At 36.7% G+C, this 23,897-nt stretch overlaps 1 protein-coding gene and 1 long non-coding RNA gene across 4 annotated transcripts in view; one reads left to right on the top strand and one right to left on the bottom strand.

Annotated features, from left to right (window-relative positions):
• Positions 1 to 23,897, top strand: part of LOC107743980 (uncharacterized) — a 32,144-nt gene continuing 8,247 nt past the window's right edge. For 2 of the 3 annotated variants that reach the window (XR_001640446.1, XR_001640447.1), the window contains exons 1-2: positions 1 to 245; positions 482 to 585. This is a non-coding gene — a long non-coding RNA (uncharacterized LOC107743980). Of the gene's footprint in view, positions 246 to 481; positions 586 to 2,904; positions 3,017 to 23,897 lie in introns of those variants that run through there. The other variant, XR_001640448.1, reaches the window with a different exon arrangement.
• Positions 12,575 to 14,525, bottom strand: LOC107743979 (homeobox protein six1b). Its single transcript, XM_016557441.1, has 2 exons — positions 13,814 to 14,525; positions 12,575 to 13,182 (listed from the first exon to the last, which is right to left on the bottom strand). Exons 1-2 carry the CDS (start codon positions 14,371 to 14,373, stop codon positions 12,888 to 12,890), a joined length of 855 nt encoding a protein of 284 aa, XP_016412927.1. The 5' UTR covers positions 14,374 to 14,525; the 3' UTR covers positions 12,575 to 12,887.

The raw sequence follows: 23,897 nt of genomic DNA, 5'->3' as shown, positions 1-23,897 counted from the left end.
ACATGGTTACATATTGATTACACGGCGTATTATCTCCTGTTCAAGGAAGCGCGTCGGGCATGAACCCAAACCAGCCACAGGAGCAGAGCGTCAGTCAGGTGGTCACAACAAGAGATGTGTGTAGGGCACGCACATACTGTTACATCGCAGTTAGTAAACAAACTTAATGCATCCACGCCAATAGCTGTCAGTATAAAGTCCAAGACCATTGATGCCTTTGGGACCAACCGAAAAACCAGCTAAACGTAAGCAAGAACTTAAACATTTCTCCTGTCGAACCAGTGATTAGATTTTCATCAAAATAATGAAACACTTCAAAGTCTCATCGTTTTGTTAATGACAGTGTATGTTCTGGAGTGACCAAACATTGTTATATCCATGTTTTCCCAGTATTCGGAACTGGATGGATTACTGGATTTTTAAGTAAATGTAAAATATTAGGATACTGATTAGTTTTAGTGTTGTCATTTGTAATTAGCAGATGGCCGCCCAAAACTGTCATTGGTCAGCTTTACCAGCAGTAAAAGCGCGAGTGCGTGGATTTCGACGAGGTCGCAGCATACATTACTAAGTGAAGCGAGCGAGGTATGCGATTTATACTCTTTATATTATGTATTTTAATTAAATTGTAATTTTATTGAAATGCACATTCATTGTACAATAACGCCCCCTGGTGTAAGACGTCCTCCTCACATTTAATTTTCCTCTTGGCCATAGATGGCACTAAATCGCAATAAACACATTAAGTGAATGGATTTGCTCCTCTTATATTCGACTTTTTATATTCGCAACAATTGTTAGATTTATTTATACAGAATTTAGATTTGTGGGGTAAAATTTTTTGAAATTATAAAAATTGCATGTTGTTACAGGTGTGATTTGATAATAATAATATACTGTGTGTGTGTATATATATATATATATATATATATATATATCAGGTGTGATTTAACAATAATAATATACTGTGTGTGTGTATATATATATATAATACTTTTTTTGGTTATATATTACATTTCTAATTTAACATTTTACATTATTAACAATTTCGAAATGATAACAGAAATTACATATATGAATATTATGGATTTAGATGTGGGATAAGGTGCCTCAGGTAGGAAATCTTTATATTATTTTCAGTTTTATGTTACAACTAAAATAGCAGTTTATTTCAATTCATGCTCTGATGGCCTTGTCCTCTTAGTATAGCTCTAAGTAATGCAAGAAGAAAGACGCTATCTAAAGAATTACAAATGTAGTTTTAGAACATTATTGATGGGACTAAAAAGTAACAGACTGCAGTTCCAAATATATAACAGATATTTGTATCGCTCATCCTTGTACTGCAGTGCAGAATCGCATTGTTTTCTTTTTAATTTCACCATAGGCTATTTGTGACTGTCGCTTTCCTGTAAATATACTATCCCTATTGTTGTAGCTCATTTGTCTTGTACAATTTCACAATTTCAGCACCATGGCCAGAGCCTGTGCAATCTTCATATGTTTTTTTTTCTACAGTGCTCTTACAATCATGTGCATTTGTCTACAGGCCCGTTCACACAAAAGACGATAACTACATCGATAAGAGTCCACACCACAGCTTTAAAAGCATAGTGGAACGATATCGTCGGAATCACTTTCAAAATGATTTTTCCGTCTTAGGAACGATTAAAAAACGTTGACAGCCAATCAGAATATCCTGCTTTAAAGATCCCAAGCATTTAAAGTGGCTGACGGTTTAACTGCAGAACGTGCACAGAACATTATTGTTTCTTGGTGTAGAAGACGATAATATAGGTATTGTTGTTTGTTACCGTTCTTGTTGTAGTGAAGTAGAGGGATCAATGCAACTAGAAAGTTACTGTCTCCACCATTCATCTACAAAACAGACTTACTTACTGGGAAAATAAAAATCAATGGTAAATCCAGACATATAGTCTGCTTAACATTTAACACATCAATTACGCATTAAAGCTACAGTTACTAAATAAGTATGCCTATATGCTCTTAATAGTACAAAGAAAAATACATTATTTCTTACATTAATTTTTTAAATTAAAATTACTTATGAGGTTATTCATGAATATAAAATGGATGTTCTTATTTTCTGTATATAATTGGAATTTGTTTTATCAGATCTTTCTTGTGTTGTTATGATTTATCACTAATTATCTTTTCCCACAGTTGTAAGCGGTTAGGCATATTATGCGGACTGTTATACAAACACTGTACACTAGAGAGCGGCAAATATAGCAAAATGCTGCACTTTCACAATTTCTTCTCTAACAAACCTGGTTCTTTCTTACGTTATTTTACTTTAACATAATTAATAAAGTGCTGAGTCAGAATACTTTATAAACTACATGGTTTGTGCGACACTTTTTGATCATATCTAGATTTGTCAAATGTTACAAACTCTAAACTCTGACTCTCTTGTAATACTCAGTAATGACCAAAAGATGGCGATCTACCAATGATTTGGCTAACTATTGGCTTCTGAGAATTTGGCGTCCTGGGTGGACTTGGTGGGGGAATGGAAGCTTACAATCTCTTGGCATCTATAGTTGTTACATTTTTCCAGTCTGTATGATATCCATAGTATTTGTCAAATACTGGGCATTTTTATAATGAACAGTTTTTCACATACTGACAGTAATGACTAGCCATGACACCTAATCACACAGTTAAGGCAGATATGAAAATGACAAATGCCTGAATGAAAATGAACAAATGACAAATAAAAAACACAGTGGCTGGTTGTCACTGAATGGCTCATGAGAAACAAGTGATGCACAGAGCTAGATAATCCCCTGTAAATAATTATATATATTCATGCATATTGACATCTTAAGGAAATTATGTAAAATGACTCTTAGTGACAGAAACTCTTCCTTTTTTGCATAGAGACTTACCTCAAACCTGCAGTCCAGATGGCATGTGGCTTTAGTGCTCCTTGTTAGTATGGCAGCACATGAATGATGCAGTGACCAGTCTTGAAAACAAAATTGATCCTACAACAGATGCACTGATGGGAAATGAGGAAATAAGCATGCTTATTGTCTTGTTTTCTATATTATTTTATTATTGAAATAATGGTCTTGATTAATGGCCTGTTTTTATTTTTTTGATTGTGCCCTCTCTCTTTTTGCCAAATACTTTGTTTGAAAATATACCAATATGATACAAATTTTCATGCATGCTCAGGATTTTTTTTTTCTCTGAGCAAAATGTATAGATTTCTCACATGATGAGTGGCACCAGTTAATAAGTGCACTTGTCTGCGGAGGGATGCTGACTTGAAATGTTACAGTAGGGGTTTTATAAATAACTCTGGTCTCCGGTTTCTGCAGCTGTCACCATAGTTAATTCCTGCTCCTTGTATCTCTCTGAGGACGGTCTGTGAACCCTAACAAGTCCTGGTGTACCAGATAGCTTGTAGATTCATTCAAGACCAGAAAGCATCCTGTTATAAAGAAAAGGCCACTGAGAAGCATAAAGTCCCTCATGGACTGTGCATTAAGACCATTTGTTGTGGGTTTTGACTTTAATATATTTGATCTTTGAATATATTCAAAGATTCCTATCAATGGAATCTATTCTTTGAATAGAACACTTCTATATCATCCTGCTTTCAAATTATGAATATATTCAAAGGAGATGCAAATTATGGTTCATCGTAGAAAGACCTGATACTAGCTTTTCTTTACAGTCTCTGTAAAGATAGGTACTCGGCTACTTTTCATTTGTATTTCTTCCTGTATCCATAATTTGAAGCTTATCTTGCAATGTGAAACAGATCCTGGTTAAGGTGTGTTAAACCCTCATGCAACCCAGTAATTCTGGTCGAGGAGCAGCGGATGCAGACTGAGCCGCTGAATCTCTGTCCTCTTCATCATTATCCCCATCCCACACACTGAACCCGGCGGGCCTTTAGATGAGACAGGGTGCTAATGAGGCTAAAGCGGCCTCTTCCGTGGGGATCTGAGTGAAGAACACTCTCTAGGGCATTAAGGCTTTGTCTCATTCTTTTGACATTGCGGTGAAATAGCTATAATTAATTCAGTTCCTAGATGTTAAAGGACATAGAAGGAACTAAAAATTCACTTTTTTGGGCTGGCATGTATTCAAACATGTATGCACAAAAATGTTAATTTTATCATTTGTAATCCTGCAATATAGTATTATTGTCAACTAGATAAATAGATATTGATTTTCATTTTATATTAAAATTGGTGTCAATACAATGTACAATAGGAGGTATGCAGGTTATATATGACAGACACAGGTTGTTGTTGACGTTGAAATAGAGGTGCCACAGGTGTGTGATTGATGGCAGGCCACTAAATTTGAGTGACTTTAACAAGGAAAGAATGCATAGAAACAAAGTGGAGGTGGTGTATTTGTGTGTGTGTAAAAACAAAATATATAATGCATTTGGAAATAATTACTACTTATCAGCAGGAATGCATTAAACTAATCAAAAGTGACAGTGAAGACATTTATGATGTCACAAAATATATAAAAAAATTTGAAATAAACACTGGCCCTTTGAACTTTCTATTCATCAAAGAATAGACAAAAATGTAACACAGTTTCCACAAAAATATTCAGCAGCATCATTGATAATACTAATAAAAGTTTCTTGAGCAGCAAATCAGCATATTATAATAATTTCTGAAGGATAATGTGATACTAATGACTGCAGTAATGCTGCTGCAAATTGAGCATTGTCATTAATTATATTTTAAAATATATTACACACTTTATTTTAAGGTCTAATTCTCACTATTAACTATATTAACTATGACTTTTGCCGCAATAAACTCTTAATTACTGCTTATAAATATTTAGTAAGGTTGTTAAGTTTAGTTATTGACTCGGATTAAGGATGTAGAATGCATGGTCATGCATTAATATGTGCTTTATAAGTACTAATAAACAGTATTATTGTAATGTAAAAAATAATATTGTAATAATATTTCACAATATTACTGTTTTACTGTGATTTTGAATAATAAATGCTGCCTTGGTGAGCATGAAAAACTTTTTTCAAAAATATTTAACAACCTTAAGTTACCAAACCCAAACTTTTTAACTGTAGTGTATATGATGTATGGCTTAGTGTTTTAACAGTTTTAACTGACACCCTATTTCTGCAGCTTATTTACTATACACAGCTTATTTATGGAGACACTGGGCCATCAGGCCAAATATTTGTTACAAACTTCAAGTATTGAAAGTATGAATACATAAACTAACTTTATAATCCTTAACCATCTTCCGAGGTAGAAAATGTAGAATAAAGAACCATAAAGATAATTGCTTTTGAGCACAGCATACTGATAAACTCAGGACAGTGGCTGAACCTTTAAATTCTTCATCATGTCTGTTAGCATGCATTGCAGAGACGATGCAGGATTAGAAATGATTTTATTTCTCGCACAGAGCCGTCCAGGCTTGTCTCAGACGCGGAGGACATCAAAGGTGTTTCCAGTTTGTTTCACTTTATGAGTTTATGCTTTGTCACTCATTTAACTCTCACGATAAGCTTCGGTGAAGCATGACCAGCTCTGCAATGAGCAGTGACAGACAGCACTAAACATTCCAAGCAGTGGGGAACGGGACAGCTGAGAAAGAGAAAGACAACTCGCTTGGTTTTGCAACGTGTGACTGCTAAAGTATTTGACTTTTACTGCATGAAAACATCTAAAGGCATAGCTTTTTCTTCTTCACTTTGTCACCTTCTCCCTGAGTCACCTCTCTGGCATCCTTCTCTTTTTTTTCCTCCATCTCACTCTTCTCTCCATCATCTGTTAGGTGACCAGTATCCGCCAGGTTTGTGAGCCTCTTTTGTCTCGGAGCAGGAGATGTTGGCGCAGCCGGATCATGTTTCAAACTTTCATTTCCTGAAATGTTTGAGGGAACATCCAGGGTTTTATCAGTGCCTGTTACACTGAGCGAGGGGAGGGGAGGAAGGGGGAAGGAGCTCGAGTTACCTGGCTAGTCACTTAGCCATCAATGAACAAACGACTCTCTCTTTCTCGTACAGGCCCCCTCCGTTACAATTCAGTTTTGCTCAGCGCTCACTCGGACACACACATGCAAAATGTATAGTGCTGCTCATGATGTATTAACAATAGATATAAAGCAGGAGGTCAAGGTCAAACCAAACTAATGTGTTTAATATTGTGTGTGAACCCAGCATAGACTAGAAAGAAGCCACCTGATATCTTAATGGGATAGTTCACCTAAAAATTTACATTTTGTCATCATTACTCACTTTCATGTCGTTCAGAATCGGTTTGCCTTTTTCTGTGAAACATACACACACAAACACACACACAAACACACACACACACACACACACACACAAAGATGTTTGAAAGAATGTTGAAAGAACTATTTTTGTCACTACAATGAAAGTCAATGGGGTCCAAAAAAAAGTAGTTTTCGGTGAACTATCGCTTTAAATTCAGTGCAAATTAAAAATGATTGACCTTCTCTCCTGGACGCAGATCAAGATGTTATGACAGGGTGTCTGTCAGCGCAGGTCACCTGTGAGTCTCCTCCCACAATGCCCCTCTTCACCTCTGTAATTGTGCGTGTCTTCACCTCTGCACTCCACAGGAAGGATCTCCTTTCTGTGTTTGTCAAGTCTTCTTAAAAAAACCCAGTGTGGAAATGTCCAGTGTGAAACGATAGCTGGGTTTGTTCGGTTTAGAGCTTCAGAATATGTGTGTAAACAAACAGTTATTCTCCCTCACCTTAGATGATCTCAGTTTTTGTGCGACTTTCTTAGATCGGTATCTATATCGCTGCTTTTCTTATCATTTCAACTGAATGCACAATACTTAAATTCTTTTCATGTTATGGCAGACAACAGATAAATGGCAGATACAAAAAAGTTTACACTAAAAGTCTATACTTTATATAACTATATACTAGTTAAATATATAAAAAATAAATAATACTAAAATCAATCATTTAAAATTCTACAAATAAATAAATGTACTTATTTTGAGATTTGCTAAAAAATAAATAAATGTAACTGAGTTATAAATAACATTTACTGTAACATGTCAATAAATTATTTATTATAAATATATAAATATAAATGTTTTTGCTCTTTAAAGTCTCTTATGCGCACCAAGGCTGCATTTATTTGATCAAAAATAAATTAAAAACAGTAAATCTGTGAAATACTATTACAGTTTAAAATAACAGTTTTTTAAAATGTAATTTATTTCTGTGATGATAAAGCTGCATTTTCAGCATCATTACTCCAGTCTTCAGTGTCACATGATCCTTCAGAAATCATTCTAATATGATGATTTGGTGCTCAAGAAACATTAATATTATGATCAATGTTGAAAACATTCATGCTGCTTAATATTTTTGTGGAAACCATGATACGTTTAAAAAAAAAAAGTTTTTTTGATGAATAGAAAGTTCAAAAGAATAGCATTTATTTGAAATAGATATTTTTGTAGTGTTATTTGCTGGCCCCAAACTTTTAAACAGTGGGTTGTGTGTCATTTCTAGATTATTCCTCCCTTTCTGCCTGTTTATTACCATCTGTATATAGCACATATGCAATATTTCTTTTTTTGAAGTACACTCAACCTTTTTGTGCAATGTAAGCCAGGCCTCCCATAGTCTTGAAAACATGAGGAACAGAGTGCGTGAGGTTTGTTGGTGTGAATGTGACTGTGTACACACACATCTACATTTATATGAGGCTGTGCATTCTACTCGTCGGCTGCTCCATGGTCATCACCCTTAAATACCTGCTCTATGAACCCTGGAGCGGCTGACGCCAGGCTCGCAGCGAGTCTGTGAAAAAACCCTGCCCTCTTACTCTTCAGACGCTGCTGATGGAGGACTCCCTGTCTGGGTGACAACTGCCTCCACTCGTTTATCAGTGGCTTGGCTTTGAAACCTGAGCCTCTGTGACCGTTTGGAAGTAATCCGTTACCCAGCTCAGCAGAACAGACCATGACCATCGAGGGTGCTGGAAAAGCGTGTGCCCCTCGACTTTTTACAGATAAAAGCGTGAAGTAATGCCAAATTGGAGTAATATTGCTGTCATTTTGACAAATCTATAAAAGACAAAAACTTCCCCAGAGAGGAAGCTCATCTGAAATCAGCTGTAATTCTGCTGTACAGAGAGATGACGCACAGGCAGGTGTGCGGCACAGGCTTTAGTCAGCCTTTTATGATGTGTGTTTGCTCAAGTGCTTGTCAATACATAAGGGAACGTGGCATTTGTTTTTTCACAAGCGATGCCTTTTTTTGACCTCCTACATTGAAAATTAGTTCCCTGTATTGTACCACGTGACTCCCTGTGAAGGTACCGTAGTCTGAAGCTCTGATTATTTTTTTTCCAGACCTTCCTACATAAGATAATTACAATAATTATAATTGTATTGTTAATGTAAACGTTGATGTCCTTTTGTAATGGAACACAATGCTGGTCGATCGACGGTCAGAGAAACGCGCAGTCACTGTGGTGATGCCATTAGTCATAACTTCCTGTAAGGTGATACAACGTACTGCCTTGGGCTCGTTCATCCAAAGTCATTCTTTTTAGTTTGTTTTGGGAAGAATGAACAAAACCAAAACGAAACAAAAATCTTTTTAAAGCTGTACATTTAATTTTAAACAAGTTATTTTGCCAAACAAGTAAAAATCATAATAGGTGACCCAAAAGTTAAAATTTTGTCAAGTCATTCCAAACCTGTATGACTTGCCGCCTTCTGTGGAACACACACACACACACAAAAAGGAATTTCAATTTATTGGTATTTTTCATTTATTTGTCTTATGCAGTGTTGTTTTAGACCCCATTGACTTTCATTGTATGGACAAACACAGCAAAAGGTGATGCCATTAGTCATAACTTCCTGTAAGGTGATACAACGTACTGCCTTGGGCTCGTTCATCCAAAGTCATTCTTTTTAGTTTGTTTTGGGAAGAATGAACAAAACCAAAACGAAACAAAAATCTTTTTAAAGCTGTACATTTAATTTTAAACAAGTTATTTTGCCAAACAAGTAAAAATCATAATAGGTGACCCAAAAGTTAAAATTTTGTCAAGTCATTCCAAACCTGTATGACTTGCCTTCTTCTGTGGAACACACACACACACACACAAAAAGGAATTTCAATTTATTGGTATTTTTCATTTATTTGTCTTATGCAGTGTTGTTTTAGACCCCATTGACTTTCATTGTATGGACAAACACAGCAAAACATTCTTCAAAATATCTTCTTTTGTGTTCCACAGAAGAAAGAAAGTCATACAGGTTTGGACATCAGGGTGGATAAGTGATGAACAATTTTTTTTTTTCCCACTTTTCCTTTAATAATGGAATAAAAAATAGGGTAGCAATTTATTTTTGTGTTCTTGTTATACAAGTACTTACTGTAGTAATTATGCACAATTAACTAACCCTAAACCAAACCCTAATCCTATATCCAAATAGTGTTAACTATTATTACTCAGTTTTAAACATAATTACACTGTAACCTTAAAATAAAGTGCAACTGAAAATAGAATATTATTTAATAATATTTGATAGATTATATCTATCTTCTTTGATTTATGATTCAGTGAATTGTAATGAATGCTCCGTTGAGTTTTCAGAGTCCACTACAGTTAACAAGGGATTCTCAGCACCTCTCCAAGGCCATATTCTTTGACGACACAACCATATGGAACACTACTTTCGCATATTATTGCAAATGCCCAACCGACCCTTAGCGCTCCAGTGATTTATTATAAGCTGTTAACACAAACTAACATTAGCCTCCGACACAGAACCGTCTTAATCTTCTAAATTCTAAAGTTCCTTTAAACAGTTTATGTCTATCTTTTCTCAACCATCTGTATGTTAATTTGTCATATGTGTGCTGTAGTCACACAGATTTCTCCACTTGATATTTCAAAAACTTTTCAGGCTGTACAGGTTCCAAAGGTTTTGTCTTGTGTGTATGTTGTTTGTTTGTCCCATCCTGTAATACCATGATGCCTCACTGAGCCGAACCTCGAGGCGAGGGATGACCTGAGCTCAGGTGACAAAAGGTAATACAGGGAAGGGCAGGGAGCCATGAAGCCCACCTGTTCTCCCTTTACCCCCCTTAACAACTCCCAAAAGTCTCAACTATTATCTGTGAAGAAAATGGCACTCAGTCATTCCCCCTCCTAAACCCCACAAAGGCTGCTCACATTACAGCCGAACCCTTTTCTTCCCACATAAGGAACACTCTATTTGTCTCATTCACGTTCAGCACAGGCCCACTAGAGCTCCAAACACTCTTTCCCAACCTGCTCGCTTTTTGGGTGGTGACAAAATAACAGCAAACCTTGTTTTAAAGTTCATACTTTTTATATTTTTCATTTACTATTATTATTAATATTTTACTTTTTGTGCTCGACTTTAAATGGTTGTGGCATATTGAATAAAGCTGTACAGCGTACCATTTGGTTTACTCTTTTTCTGTTTGAGTTCAGTATTCAATACTTAACATTTATTAAAGGGATAGTTCACCCAAAAATGTACAATTCTGTCATTATTGACTCTCCCTTAAGTCATAAAAAACCTGCATGACTTTCTTTCTTCTGTAGAACACGAAAGAAGATATTATGAAGACTGTTGAGGCTGTAAATGACATTAGATTAAATGGCTTTCATTGTATGGATAAAAAAGGATTAAAAACAGTTTTAAAATATCTTTTTTGTTTCACAGAATGAAGAAAGTTATAGGTTTGGAACAACATGAGGATGAGTAAATTATGACAATTTTATTTTTGGGGGTGAACTGTCCTAAGTAGCATTTTTGGAAAATGTGAATTAGGCTGTATTTGTTAGGTATCTCTTATAATGTTGTGTAGATGTATTGTCACATTTTTAAATATCCACAAATATATGTTCTCATGTAAACCATGTTTAAATGTCTTCAAATAACATATCAGTAAAATATGTTTTGACCATATGTTAACCGAAGTAATAACAAAGTTGGATTTACCACCACTGCTATACCACTATTCCATTTTCTCTAAACCATTAACTAATTAATTTTAGAAACACATTTATAGCCTAAATACGAAATAGTACATTAATTTGACAAAGTCTGAGTAATTCGCTAATCTGATTAGGCTATCTAATAATTAAAACAATATAAAGGGACTGTAGATTAGAAACGAAAAAAATTGGTACCCGCACGGCTGTCAACAAATGTTGCATTCAACGTCAAAATGGCACGTTTTGGTACCCTTGGGGCAGAATTGAAGTTGCCCCTCTATGGGCGGTTCTGGGCCTCCAGTGCTCTACAATGCGAACCTAACGCAAGCAACTGGTTCCGATTAGCGACCGGAAATCCTCAGTACTCTCTGTTAAAAACAATTACCCTGACATGCGTGCATGGAAGATGGGTGGGAGGCTGCCTGGTTACTCAACATTTAGCTGGCCTAACGGTCCTCGTAAATTCTTTGATCTGTCCACATTTTAAATGAGCCAACATTGGGCAATGCCAAATAATGTAGTTAGGGCCTATTCTTTAAGGGTTAAAATTAGTGGAGGACATTTTTATTATTATTTTTATTAGTAGCCTATTAATATTGTTAATGTTGTTGTTGTTGTTGTTGTCTGAAGACCATGAGATAACATGGTCCCAAAACCATGTTTGCGTTTTTGCTCAAAAGAAACTTATGAATGAAGCCACGTGAGTTTGCCTCCCGCAGCTGGTATGTCTTCTCTTTGGCCCAGAACCACCAGAACAAACATTGGGAGAGCGCAAAGTAAACACCCCACTACAAACCTAACGATGCACTGCGACCACAAAAGCAACACGCGCCTCCTGAGGCTAAAGGAAAATCAACAACTCCCCGCTTTTTGTTGACCCACATTATTAAGAGGACGTTTGTGACACGGGTAGCCTACATTATATAGTGATGAGCTGGATGAATTAGCCTATAAGAAGAAGGGCTATTATTATAAGAATTTAAATTAATAGCGTCATGCAGTAGCCTATTTTATCTATTAATTTAGTTTTTTGTACCTTTTAATAATTCGTTATTAGTTATTTAATAATTTATGTTGGGCTGTGTCCTTTGTCATTTCTACGCAAACTAAGAAATTTAAAAACTAATTGTTTGGTATTCGATTTAAGTTTGATCTGGGATGAACAATGGAGCGGGGAAAAACAAGGTAGTTCTATTATACAATGATTGCCGATAGGATTTAGGAAATAGGATTTTTTTGTAACAAATGTATGTGCTTTTGTAGAGTAGATGATGAGCGAGGATATTTTCGTCTGATACATGAAGTGAATACTCGAATGTGTTATTTTTACCCTTAATTAAAATTAACTTTACTTTTTTTCTTATTTAAATGTAATGGTGTAACCTACTGTATTATATTCTGAATTATTTACAGGTTATAATACAAAGACCTGACGCTTCATCTGTAAATATCTTTTCACCATACCTGCTTTGTCAAACAGATTTTAAAATTGCCATCCCGAAATTGTATTTAAACAGAAATATGAGTTTTCCACTAATTCATCTTAGGATTTTATTGGTGCAAAACAGTGATGAAATGCTAGACGAACGTCTTATTAGTTTGAAGAAAAGAATCGTTTTATTAACTGCTTTTGGTTTGTCTTCTGACCAGTTTAACGACTTGGCAAACGTCAGTCCGTAATATAGTCTACCACGGTAAAGCGTACCACTGAGTATTTCTCTGAAAACCAGAGAAAAATTAAGGAGTTTTACGTAGATTTATACTGTTCTTTTCCCCTTATATATATATACAGTAAAAGTGGCAGATCTCAGTCTATATTTGGTACAAAATAAACAAAAATAAATAAAAGCTCATTCGTAATCACTTAAGAACCGAGGTCCACTAGGCTTGAAGTTAAAGGTCCCAGTAATGAATCCTGAAGCTGATGTGGGTGTCCTTGCATGCCGTGTACCGACTGTGCGGCGCCGAGGCCGGTCATGGAGTACGCGGACGCGCCGGGGTGGCTCATGTTACCCTGGAGCAGGAGCACGGAGTTCTGGTCAGGACTCTGCGGGGGCGAGAATTCGTCCTCCGAGCTTGACATCAGGGACTTCCCGCCGTCCAGCGGTGACAGCTGGTTCTGTTTGTTAGCGCCAGTGTTGTTGTTCTCGCTGTTCTCTCTGTCAAAGATAATGAGAGCAGGGTTAACTTCATATTGTAGATAAAATATGCTGTGTAAAATACACAGTCGCAGTTTTCTTGAATCCAAATCTAATAAAAGAAATTCTCACACATTCAAATTCAAATTTATTTCATAGTTACTGAACGGCCAATTGGCCATCGAAATAAAAGGAATAATTTGAATTTGAATGATCTGAAAATATCGGTAGTTTATCTTTAATCTGGCTTCACTGGAATTCTCTCTGACTGTTAAAATAAAAATGTAAGTATTTAAAAAAAAAAAAATAGGTGCTCCATCTGGTAACAAATTAATTGCTTAACAAATATTATAAAACACAACTGAATCAACCTGATTTTATTGGTCACACTGATAAATATAATTTGTAAAAGCTACAGGACAGAAATAGATCCTTAAGTTAACAATTGTATGCTTTTCCAGTGATAAGCTACGACGCTGATCTCTGTTTTGTTTATTCTAATATAAAGCAGCGCACTTGGAATCCAAGTAAATATGTCAACAATAGCATCATCAGCACTGCAACAGCCGTCAGCTGTAAAGTAAGTGTTATGAGCAGCTACACGTGCTGTATGAAACGCGTTTTTATTTTGTTCTCAGGTGATTGAGCTTACCTTTCTTTTGCCTCCGCTGCGCGATCCCTCTGCCGTCTGTTTTTAAACCAGTTGCTCACTTGTGTGGTGGTCAGCCCTGTGGCCTCGGCCAGCTCCCTCTTTTCCCGAGGAGATGGATAGGGGTTGTGCGTGTACCACTCCCGCAGCACACCGCGGGATTTCTCCTTAAAACAGTAGCTGGTCTCCTCGCCGTCCCATATTGTGCGTGGCAGAGGAAATTTCCTCCGCACTCGATATTTCCCCACCGCTCCCAGCGGTCGCCCCCTCAGCTTCTCAGCCTCAACGTAATGGGCCTTAAGCCACAGCTGCTGCAGCTTCGGGTGGTTGTGCGGAGAGAACTGGTGACTCTCTAGTATCTTATAAAGTTCCCTGAAGTTTCCACGGTGAAAGGCGACGACAGCCTTTGCTTTGAGGACGCTCTCGTTCTTGTGGAGATGGTCGCAGGCCGGAAGAGACCACAGAAAACGGCCGAGACGCTCGAGGTTCCCCCCTTGTTGCAGCACCTCACACACACACGCGACTTGCTCCTGAGTAAACCCGAAGGAAGGCAACATTGACATGACGTCTGACTTTCGCCACCAAACCGCTCTCCTCTAGATGCTGTGAAGGAAGCGGAATGGGAGACACCCCGTTTGCCTTCGTTTAATGAGAGCGATTAGGTCGCTTGACAAGATTTTGGGGCTTAGAGATGTCCTCTGCGCGCGCCGTGAAGTTTTGGGTGTTTGTTGAAGACAGTTTGCTCACTATCGACTCACGTCGCGCTAAAAGAGCACTGCGCGACTGTTGATTGGCTCTCCAGCTGCCCTATCCCCAGCAGCAGTGAGGAGAAAACTCTGCTTCCATTTCCTCCCACGGGGACTCGGTGGTCTGAAACTGGATCCCCCGTCTCCAGTTCTACCTGAGGGAGCCGGGCACCTCGATACTAATCAATTATTGCAACTGTCTGAAGGCAGCGTTCACTCCTATTGCACCCAACGCCATTACATGCTTTTTTGGCACTTATTTTTTATCCTAACAGAATTTGAATGCACAATGCTGTGTAAGTGAAGAATGTCAAATGAACTGAATTGTCTTTATTTATTAAATAATAGTCTAAGAAAAGTCGTTCCTCAATTGAAAATGAATTATTAGATAGACAATTCTTATGCGTAACAGATAATCATGCATTTGCTACACAGTTATTTGCACTCTGCCTGGCTTGTGCCATTGTCAAGGGCACACGCTGTGCGCAAGGTCTAGATACGCGCAAAGATATTTGGAGTCCCATTAAAAACAATCAGCCTCTCGAGCTGGTAAGATAACCTAATGCTAGTCACTAGATAAGTAGCGCCCCCGGCTTTTATCTCTGAAATGGCGCTGCATGGTTACACAAAGACTGTGATGCATTTATTTACAAGAAACCTGAGCCAAATCAAAGTTAATATCGATAAATTACCTACTTCAAGTATAACATCTGCTGTTTATTTGAGTTCCACAAAATCGGTAAAACAAAAACGAGAAAAATAAATGAACTTTTTTAGGCTAGAAAATATATTTAGATGAAAACGTATCGTACTATTTTTTCTGTTTAGTTTATACTTTTTATTTAGGACAAAAAACATTAAACAAAGCCTGTGGCACTTAAATGATTTGTATTCTATAGGCTCAGAAAAAAATGCATTCTTCCCAGCTCTTTCTTTCTCATCTCTCGTCTCTCTGTACAGTGAAATCTAAAACCGGTGCATTAGTAAATGAGTTCTGTCTTCGTCGAGGTCTTTGCCATCCAGACGCTGTTTTAAGGCATAGATCGCGTTTCTTTATCTTCGTTGAAATCTGCAACCTGACACCACGGCGACGCAAAACTCACAATCACTCACCCAGAATGGAGCACCTCTTTTAATTTAATTTGAGACGCGGCGTTCATTTTAAGACGCTCTTTACGCATGGGGCCGTTAATGTGGACTATACTTAAGGAGCCTCCACTGTTCCCTCTATCTGGCGCTGAAATGATCTTGCAAGCCTCGAGACATTGACATAAAACGAGGACTTAATCTGTTTTAGCAGCCAATCCGTACACCTGTGAAAACAACTCTTTGCCCACTGTCTCTGAAGGGTCAGAGAGGAGCAGGCTAATGAAAGCTGCCCCGTCCATCTGTCCCGAAAGATCACCCAAGGCACAAAAACATTTCAAATGTAAAATAAATTATTATTACTACCACAAATTATTTTCTGGACTTACAAGTTGTTTTAAAATACAACATTTCATTTTTTTTTTTTTTTTTTTAAATAAAATTCCCAATTTGTGTAATTTGTTCACTTTAAAGGTTTTTAAATTATTTGTCTCTTTTTACACAATTAAATAAGAGCACTTAGCCTATCTTACAAAATGACATAGCCTTGTCTGTATACTACATTTATTTTTTAACATTCATGCGAATATCTACGGTTTTATTATTCTGACATTCTTATTGGATTAAATGAAGTTTCTTACGTTTGTAACGGTGGTTTTCCAATTCGTAACCAATTTTCCATTGCCGTATGTGACTGTAGACTTTATTGAATTTAACGACATTTAGGTGTCTTCGTCAGTAGGGTCAAGTATCAGCTTCAGTGTAACAGCACACGGGCCTGTGATTGACGGCGCTCGGGTTGTCGTAATGTCTCCACCACATTGCGGCGCGCCCCCTCCTTAAACCTAAGAAATCGAAAGGCCGTGCCCGTTCTCAGGCCCTGATCATTTCAAGATGTGCTCTTTTATGGCCTAAAGGCGAGGGTTGGCAAGGTCGACGCTAACTCCTGCTCACATACCAATGGTAAACACACCATAAACTGCTTCCCTCAAAAAGACATCACGGTAGGCTATACATTGGATAACAATGAGGTCATTCTCTTAAAGTATGTTTCAGTCATGTCCATAACTCTCCAGACGTATTAAAGGAATAGCTCAAACGCAGAACGCTATATTAAACCAGCAATAATTCCGTTAGTAAACACCTTATTCTTATTTTTTAGCAGTTTGAGAGAAAGATTTTTAACATGCACGTTCTATTAAAGCACCATTATTGATTAACATCAGAGTCCAAAGAGTAGACAAAAACTGATTGCAAATAAATAAATAAAAGCAACTCGCAAATCTTGGTGTAACAAGAGAATCAAAGAAGGTTGCAGCTTAAAGGACTTGTACATTTAATGAAGTCATAGGGTGAATTAAGCTAATCTGGGTTTTAAAAAAGAGGGACATTGGGTAATAATGTGACACTTATACTTTGTACTCTGTATATTTTCCTTTATGTTGTCATATGGTAAGTTATGACATTGCTGATCTGACATAATGAGGGTAACAATCCCTGAGTCAACTGCAGAAATGTCAAAAATGCTCCATGATTGCAAGTCCCCCCCCCCAATGGATCATGATAATGGATGGCTAATATAAACTAATGGGCTTTCACAGTTCACTCTGAAAAAAACATCAAGTAAATTTACTTAATTTTTGTTTTGAAAGTTTTTGCACGCATATTTTTTTAAGTAAAATGTAAGTATGGAATTAAGTAAAATCTACTTAACTAAGTTATACAGTCGTGGTCAGAATTAGCGATTATTTCACATAAATCTAACCTTTCATTGGAGAATAAAATTTTTTAGTTACATCTGACCATAGAAGCCAGTCCCATTTGAAGTTCCCAAACAACATGTGGTGTAGGTGCTGTTTGTTTTTTTGTTTTTTTAGGTTTTCTGACCCTGAGACTCAACTATTTTCTGAAGTTCTCCAGCTGTGGTCCTTGGAGAGTCTTTTGCCTTCTTTGATCATGTTTACCAAGGGTGCCAATAATTCTGACCACAACTGTATAAAATTAGCAAAGGAAATAAGTAAATTTAACATGGCCAGCCAGTTAGAGTTAGATGAGTAATTTCTACTTAATTATTTTAAGTTTACCCTCCAATACTCAAGTACATTTCACCCAGTCACGGTTTGTAAACTTTACTCAAACAACATAGCACTGTAAAATAATGCCATTAAAGCATGAGGTTCACTTACAAACATGTATGTAAGCAAGTAGACAGTTCCTTATTCTTTTTAAGGTAATATGTTGACTCAATATAGTTATTAACCAAATGAACACAGAGACCTGAATACTTGGCACATGATAAACACTATTTACTGATTGTTACCGTCATTGTGTGAGTATGAATGGGTCATTTTGAGTAGAAAATGAACTCTAGATGTCACAAATCAGCAAGTTACTAAACCTAACAACAAAAGCAACCATAAAACAGTGTAAATACATCTCGAAAACAGCAAAAAAAATTTTACCTTATTAATTATTCATGCCCAAGTGCATGATGGGAACAACGGGATTGTGACTTTGATATTTACTTAAACAATCTTTGTAAAAATAACAAACAATTCCAAGTAAAATATACTTATAATTTCAAACTTTAAATTCTACAAGCTAAAAGTGAGTACTAATATTGAATTTACTCTTTTTTTTTTAAATTCTTGCCTGAACTAAATTATTTAATGTAGAAATTACATTTGTTTTTCTGTATTATTTACTTCACCACAAAATAATTTTTTTATCAGTGTATCATTCAATTTATGATGCAAACATTTCATGGATAATGTTCGCTTTAAGGTCTATTCTGTATAAAGTCATTATTTATAGCTTTAGCAATATTCTCCTGGGAACCAGTAATTCTTAAAAACATGAGTTTTTGTGCATTTCTCTGAGATTGTGCATGCTTAAATGTGACTGCACAACTTAAAGAAGTTATCACAGGCTTTTCAGAGATACCAAATATTTGAGGCTTAGGCCATGGCACCTTCCTCCTCTTGGTTTATAAATATTTGAAAACCTTTATTATATCTATACCTATATTATTTTTTACTTTTTTACTTTTACTTTGTATTTTTTTTTTCAGATTGTTTCTTGTTTTCTAAGCAGAGTTTAATTTCACTGTACAAGAAAGACATTGATTTTTTTTCTTGTGTCCTCAGCAGAGGACATTAGGACTGTGTGTATGTGTGTGTGTGTTTTCATCTCCTGGGGAGACGCTACAGATTAATTACATAGCCTACTATTTAAAAAATGTTCCTATGAAACAAGATACTTCTATGAAACTTATTTCGGTATTATTTGTATTAGTTGCTGCTAAAATCATGTTATTATAAAAAAAAAAAGACATTGTGTAAGGTTGTGAACGCCAACTTTTTATAACCAATGTAAATGGGTAAATCATAAATAAATAAAATCATTATATTATCATTCATATATAATCATTATATTATATTATTATAAATGTCTTATTCAACATTTTATGCAGTGCCATTATATATCATTTCTTTTTTTACAACAGTTATTTTGTCATATGTTTATTAAAGGTGTAACACTCCAAAGAGAAAGGAAAACTTGAATTCGCATCATATGACCCCTTTAAGCCCCAAACACTATAATGAAAAAACAAACAAACAAATAAATAAAAAAGGGGTTTTGGCTGGGTCTCAGTATGACATACTGGACATTCATGATGTGAACATAATTTTTTTAGTCACTTTGTTATTGTCTTTTCCTCATTCTAATCAGAAACATCACTTATAATGATCAGTTCCCTGCAGTTATTTCAGAAATTTGCCTCAAGAAGTAGCTCCACATGTTGTCTGCATGAGAGCTTGTAATAGAACAAGTTTTTTTTTTCTTTTCACTAGTATTTTATTTTGAGAGTTGTGTTTTTATGTGTGGTGGTATCAAGTCTTTGCTTTCACTACACCCTCATCAGCATTCATTTCTATATTTTGCTCCTGAGATAAAGTTTGCAAAGCCACAGAAGACCTAGACCTGAAAGCTCTCAATACAGCATTTAAAAATAGTTTATGAGCATCCCTTACATTTAATGGACTATTGACATTGAAGTCATGCAGCACTGCCCCCTGCTGGTTTGGATGTTTTAAGTTGCCAAAAGTAAAATAAATAATAATAATAATTTATTGTCATCAACATTTTGCAATGACAATATAAATATTTTAAATAATAATAAATATTTATATAATCTCTGTTTTTACAATGAGTGTGATAATGTGCACAAACCTGTCTCGCAAAAACTTTCATCCTCAGAAATAACAATGTTCACTCAGTATTTTCATAAAACAAACTTTAAAGTTTAAACATAACCCTAAAGATTTTTGTTCTCTTGATTTAAGAGGGGTTGTACAGAAGTGATGGGTCTCAGACCCAGTTGCCGCTTGACCTCACATTAGCACAGAGTATAGTGCTGTGGCGCAGTGGGCATGAGGGTCCGGTTACATGTGCTTCACAGTCTGCTGTGCTTCACTAAATGTCACACTTTGAAACCTCCGGAAAAAGTCAGGGGTCAGGCTCTTTAATAAGCCCACTTCTGCAGGGTTCCTCCTTTTTTATGAGCTGTCTTTTCCAGAATTTATGAACATCTTCACTGTTTTTAAAAACACACTCTGAAAATTGCTCTCTCTCTCTCGCTCTCTCTCGCGCTCTCTCTCTCTCTCTCGCGCTCCGCATTTGAACAGTCAATAGCAAATACTTAAACTAATAACAAAACAGTAGCTGATTCAGAAGCGCCAGATTGTCATAGCAACGTCAGAATTACCTCCTCTCCTAGGTTCGTGAAACGGTCGTCCATAAAATGCATTGCTGTTCTGTTGTAAGTAATCTTAAAGATTCCTAAATGCATCTACTTTCGGAAGGCCAAATAAAGTGCTTTTGCTTTCGCCTAGAAACACACAGCGTCTCCATGACATGGCTGCTTCAACACTAGCTGCGGTTACTGAAACCACGCCTTCTTTCTTTGCGTGCACATGTGGGCGGCATTATGCAAATATTTCCACATAGTGAGGTAGAAATGTGGGGGCGTGTTAGAACGAGCCGTTTTAGGGGGGCGTGGCAGAGTCTTAACTTTGATAAAGAATATCTCTTTGGTTTTGAGACTTTAGTCTTTGCAACTTCAGGGATCTTATCTATGAACAATCAGCTTGTAACACTCCAAAGAGAAAGGAAAACTTGAATTCGCATCATATGACCCCTTTAAGCCCCAAACACTATAATGAAAAAACAAACAAACAAATAAATAAAAAAGGGGTTTTGGCTGGGTCTCAGTATGACATACTGGACATTCATGATGTGAACATAATTTTTTTAGTCACTTTGTTATTGTCTTTTCCTCATTCTAATCAGAAACATCACTTATAATGATCAGTTCCCTGCAGTTATTTCAGAAATTTGCCTCAAGAAGTAGCTCCACATGTTGTCTGCATGAGAGCTTGTAATAGAACAAGTTTTTTTTTTCTTTTCACTAGTATTTTATTTTGAGAGTTGTGTTTTTATGTGTGGTGGTATCAAGTCTTTGCTTTCACTACACCCTCATCAGCATTCATTTCTATATTTTGCTCCTGAGATAAAGTTTGCAAAGCCACAGAAGACCTAGACCTGAAAGCTCTCAATACAGCATTTAAAAATAGTTTATGAGCATCCCTTACATTTAATGGACTATTGACATTGAAGTCATGCAGCACTGCCCCCTGCTGGTTTGGATGTTTTAAGTTGCCAAAAGTAAAATAAATAATAATAATAATTTATTGTCATCAACATTTTGCAATGACAATATAAATATTTTAAATAATAATAAATATTTATATAATCTCTGTTTTTACAATGAGTGTGATAATGTGCACAAACCTGTCTCGCAAAAACTTTCATCCTCAGAAATAACAATGTTCACTCAGTATTTTCATAAAACAAACTTTAAAGTTTAAACATAGCCCTAAAGATTTTTGTTCTCTTGATTTAAGAGGGGTTGTACAGAAGTGATGGGTCTCAGACCCAGTTGCCCCTTGACCTCACATTAGCACAGAGTATAGTGCTGTGGCGCAGTGGGCATGAGGGTCCGGTTACATGTGCTTCACAGTCTGCTGTGCTTCACTAAATGTCACACTTTGAAACCTCCGGAAAAAGTCAGGGGTCAGGCTCTTTAATAAGCCCACTTCTGCAGGGTTCCTCCTTTTTTATGAGCTGTCTTTTCCAGAATTTATGAACATCTTCACTGTTTTTAAAAACACACTCTGAAAATTGCTGTCTTGTGGAGTGTGAATCTATTATTACTTCCTTCATATCTGCTAAACCATTTTTAAAAAAGTATAATTTTGATGTACTTTTCTCATATGCAATATTTGGTTGACTTTATTCACACTGAATGACCGTTCCTTGTACTTTACATTCTTTTGGTGAAATTGGAGATCGAATTAAAAGGAAGGTGTTTTTCTTCTCTTCTGTGCCTTTTGTTATAAAGGATGAAAAGCTCTTTAAGGTCGCCCAATAAACCATCCCATTCACGGTACAAGGAGATGGAGTGACGTATTTTGTATTTAAATAATACAAAAATGCAACATAACACCGCTTCCCATGAAACGCACAGTGACATATAGTCTGCCAAGGGGAAATAGGGGACATGAAACACACATGTCCCTCTTTCTTGCACCCACCAGTTCTTTGCTCAAAGCCCCAGACAATAGTGCTTTCTTAATCTTCAGTATTCCAGGAGGCGCCATCTGATACCTGGCAATCAGCTAATCTGGTGCCCTAGGCGACAGGGTCACCTTTGGGCAGGTAACAATAGATTCTTTACCCAATGTGCTTTTTTGTCTTCTCCTTTGTGCGAGGGAGCAAATCCTACCTGGGCGCCATTCAATTAGCGCTGACTCACACGGACTGGTGTAGACAACTGTGTCAAGAGAAGGAAATGTTCCCACGCCAGTAAACTGACTTTGGCTCCTACTTTCACACTTTTATGAGCAATCAAAGTTTGCATAAATACCTGTCTCATTAATTTAATTACCTGCTGTCTTATTGCATTATACACTACAATATCTAGATATGGAAGAACAGAGAATGTCCTGTTTAGTAATACTAAGAAGAGAGTATATATCTTTCATCACCCTTTCATAATCTACCAAATGATGAGCCTGCGTTTTGCCATAGAGTTCGAGTCAAAAGTCTATTCCTGCTAGATCATGTGAGGACGGTTCAGGAAATCTAATAAAGATATGTAACTTCTCCTCATATACTCTGGCTTTTTGGATGACCTTTACTTTGAGTAATGTCATGACAGGTACCATATGACACTTTAAGAGTGAGCGGGGCTTATTCAGCTGCCAGGCTTTGGCTAGAGATCACAGAGGACGCCCCTGGTGAGAACACAAGCTTGATCTCCACCATGCTGCATATGTATTCGTCCATGCATTAGTAATGTCTGAGATCACCGCCAGCCATCCAGGGGGTCCAAGTTGTAGCCTGATCTGGTTAAATGGATAGAGTCTTGGATGTCCTTTAGACAGACATCACGCCTGCCATTGGTTAAAAACATATAGCTGACTTACCTGGTGCTTCCAACAAGAGATGATTCATTGAAAGTGATGTCATTCCCTTTACTTATTGAATTATCAGGCTTAGGACTCTAATGTGAAACACTGGTGTCAGTGACATAGACGACACTTGGATCATTCATTATATATGTACAAATATAAATATTTAATAGGGTGGAAGGGTTTAGAAAAATAGGTTTCTTTCAAGCAGGACTGACGTTTTAAGGTTTCTTGTGGTTCTTGCAGTATGTACAGAGCTCATGTTTGGTGTAAAGGTGCGGTCACATTAGCAAAATTTCATGGCTGAAAAGATGCAAATTTGTATATTATGCACAGCTCACACAGAAGTCACTTTCAAACCAAGCAGCTTGCTGTTGGTAAACAAATTTGCATGACTAACTTGAACCTGTTGCGAAATCGGTGCGAGGACACTTTCTCCCTCATGCAAAATTCCCAATTCGAATTGAAATTCTTACTGTAATTCGCTCATGAAAATTTGCCGAACTACTGTAAATGTGACCGCAACTTATGAATATTTATCTTGCCCTACAAAGCTCACAGAATTCAGCGCCGGGCATTGTCTAATGCTAAAGGAAATGAAAAACACGTCCAAATCATTGTAAAACAGTTGTCACACAAATAAACAAAAACAAACACTCGTACTTCAGTTATTCCTGATGAATTCTTGCAAACAAATGGCTTGTTTTCTAGCCTAGCTTC

This window comes from Sinocyclocheilus rhinocerous, unplaced genomic scaffold, assembly GCF_001515625.1.
Source record: "Sinocyclocheilus rhinocerous isolate Xijiao unplaced genomic scaffold, SAMN03320098_v1.1 scaffold2542, whole genome shotgun sequence".
Taxonomy (NCBI): Eukaryota; Metazoa; Chordata; class Actinopteri; order Cypriniformes; family Cyprinidae; genus Sinocyclocheilus; species Sinocyclocheilus rhinocerous.
The sequence above is the reverse complement of the archived record's forward strand: the minus strand, read 5'-3'. Positions and strand labels throughout refer to the sequence as shown.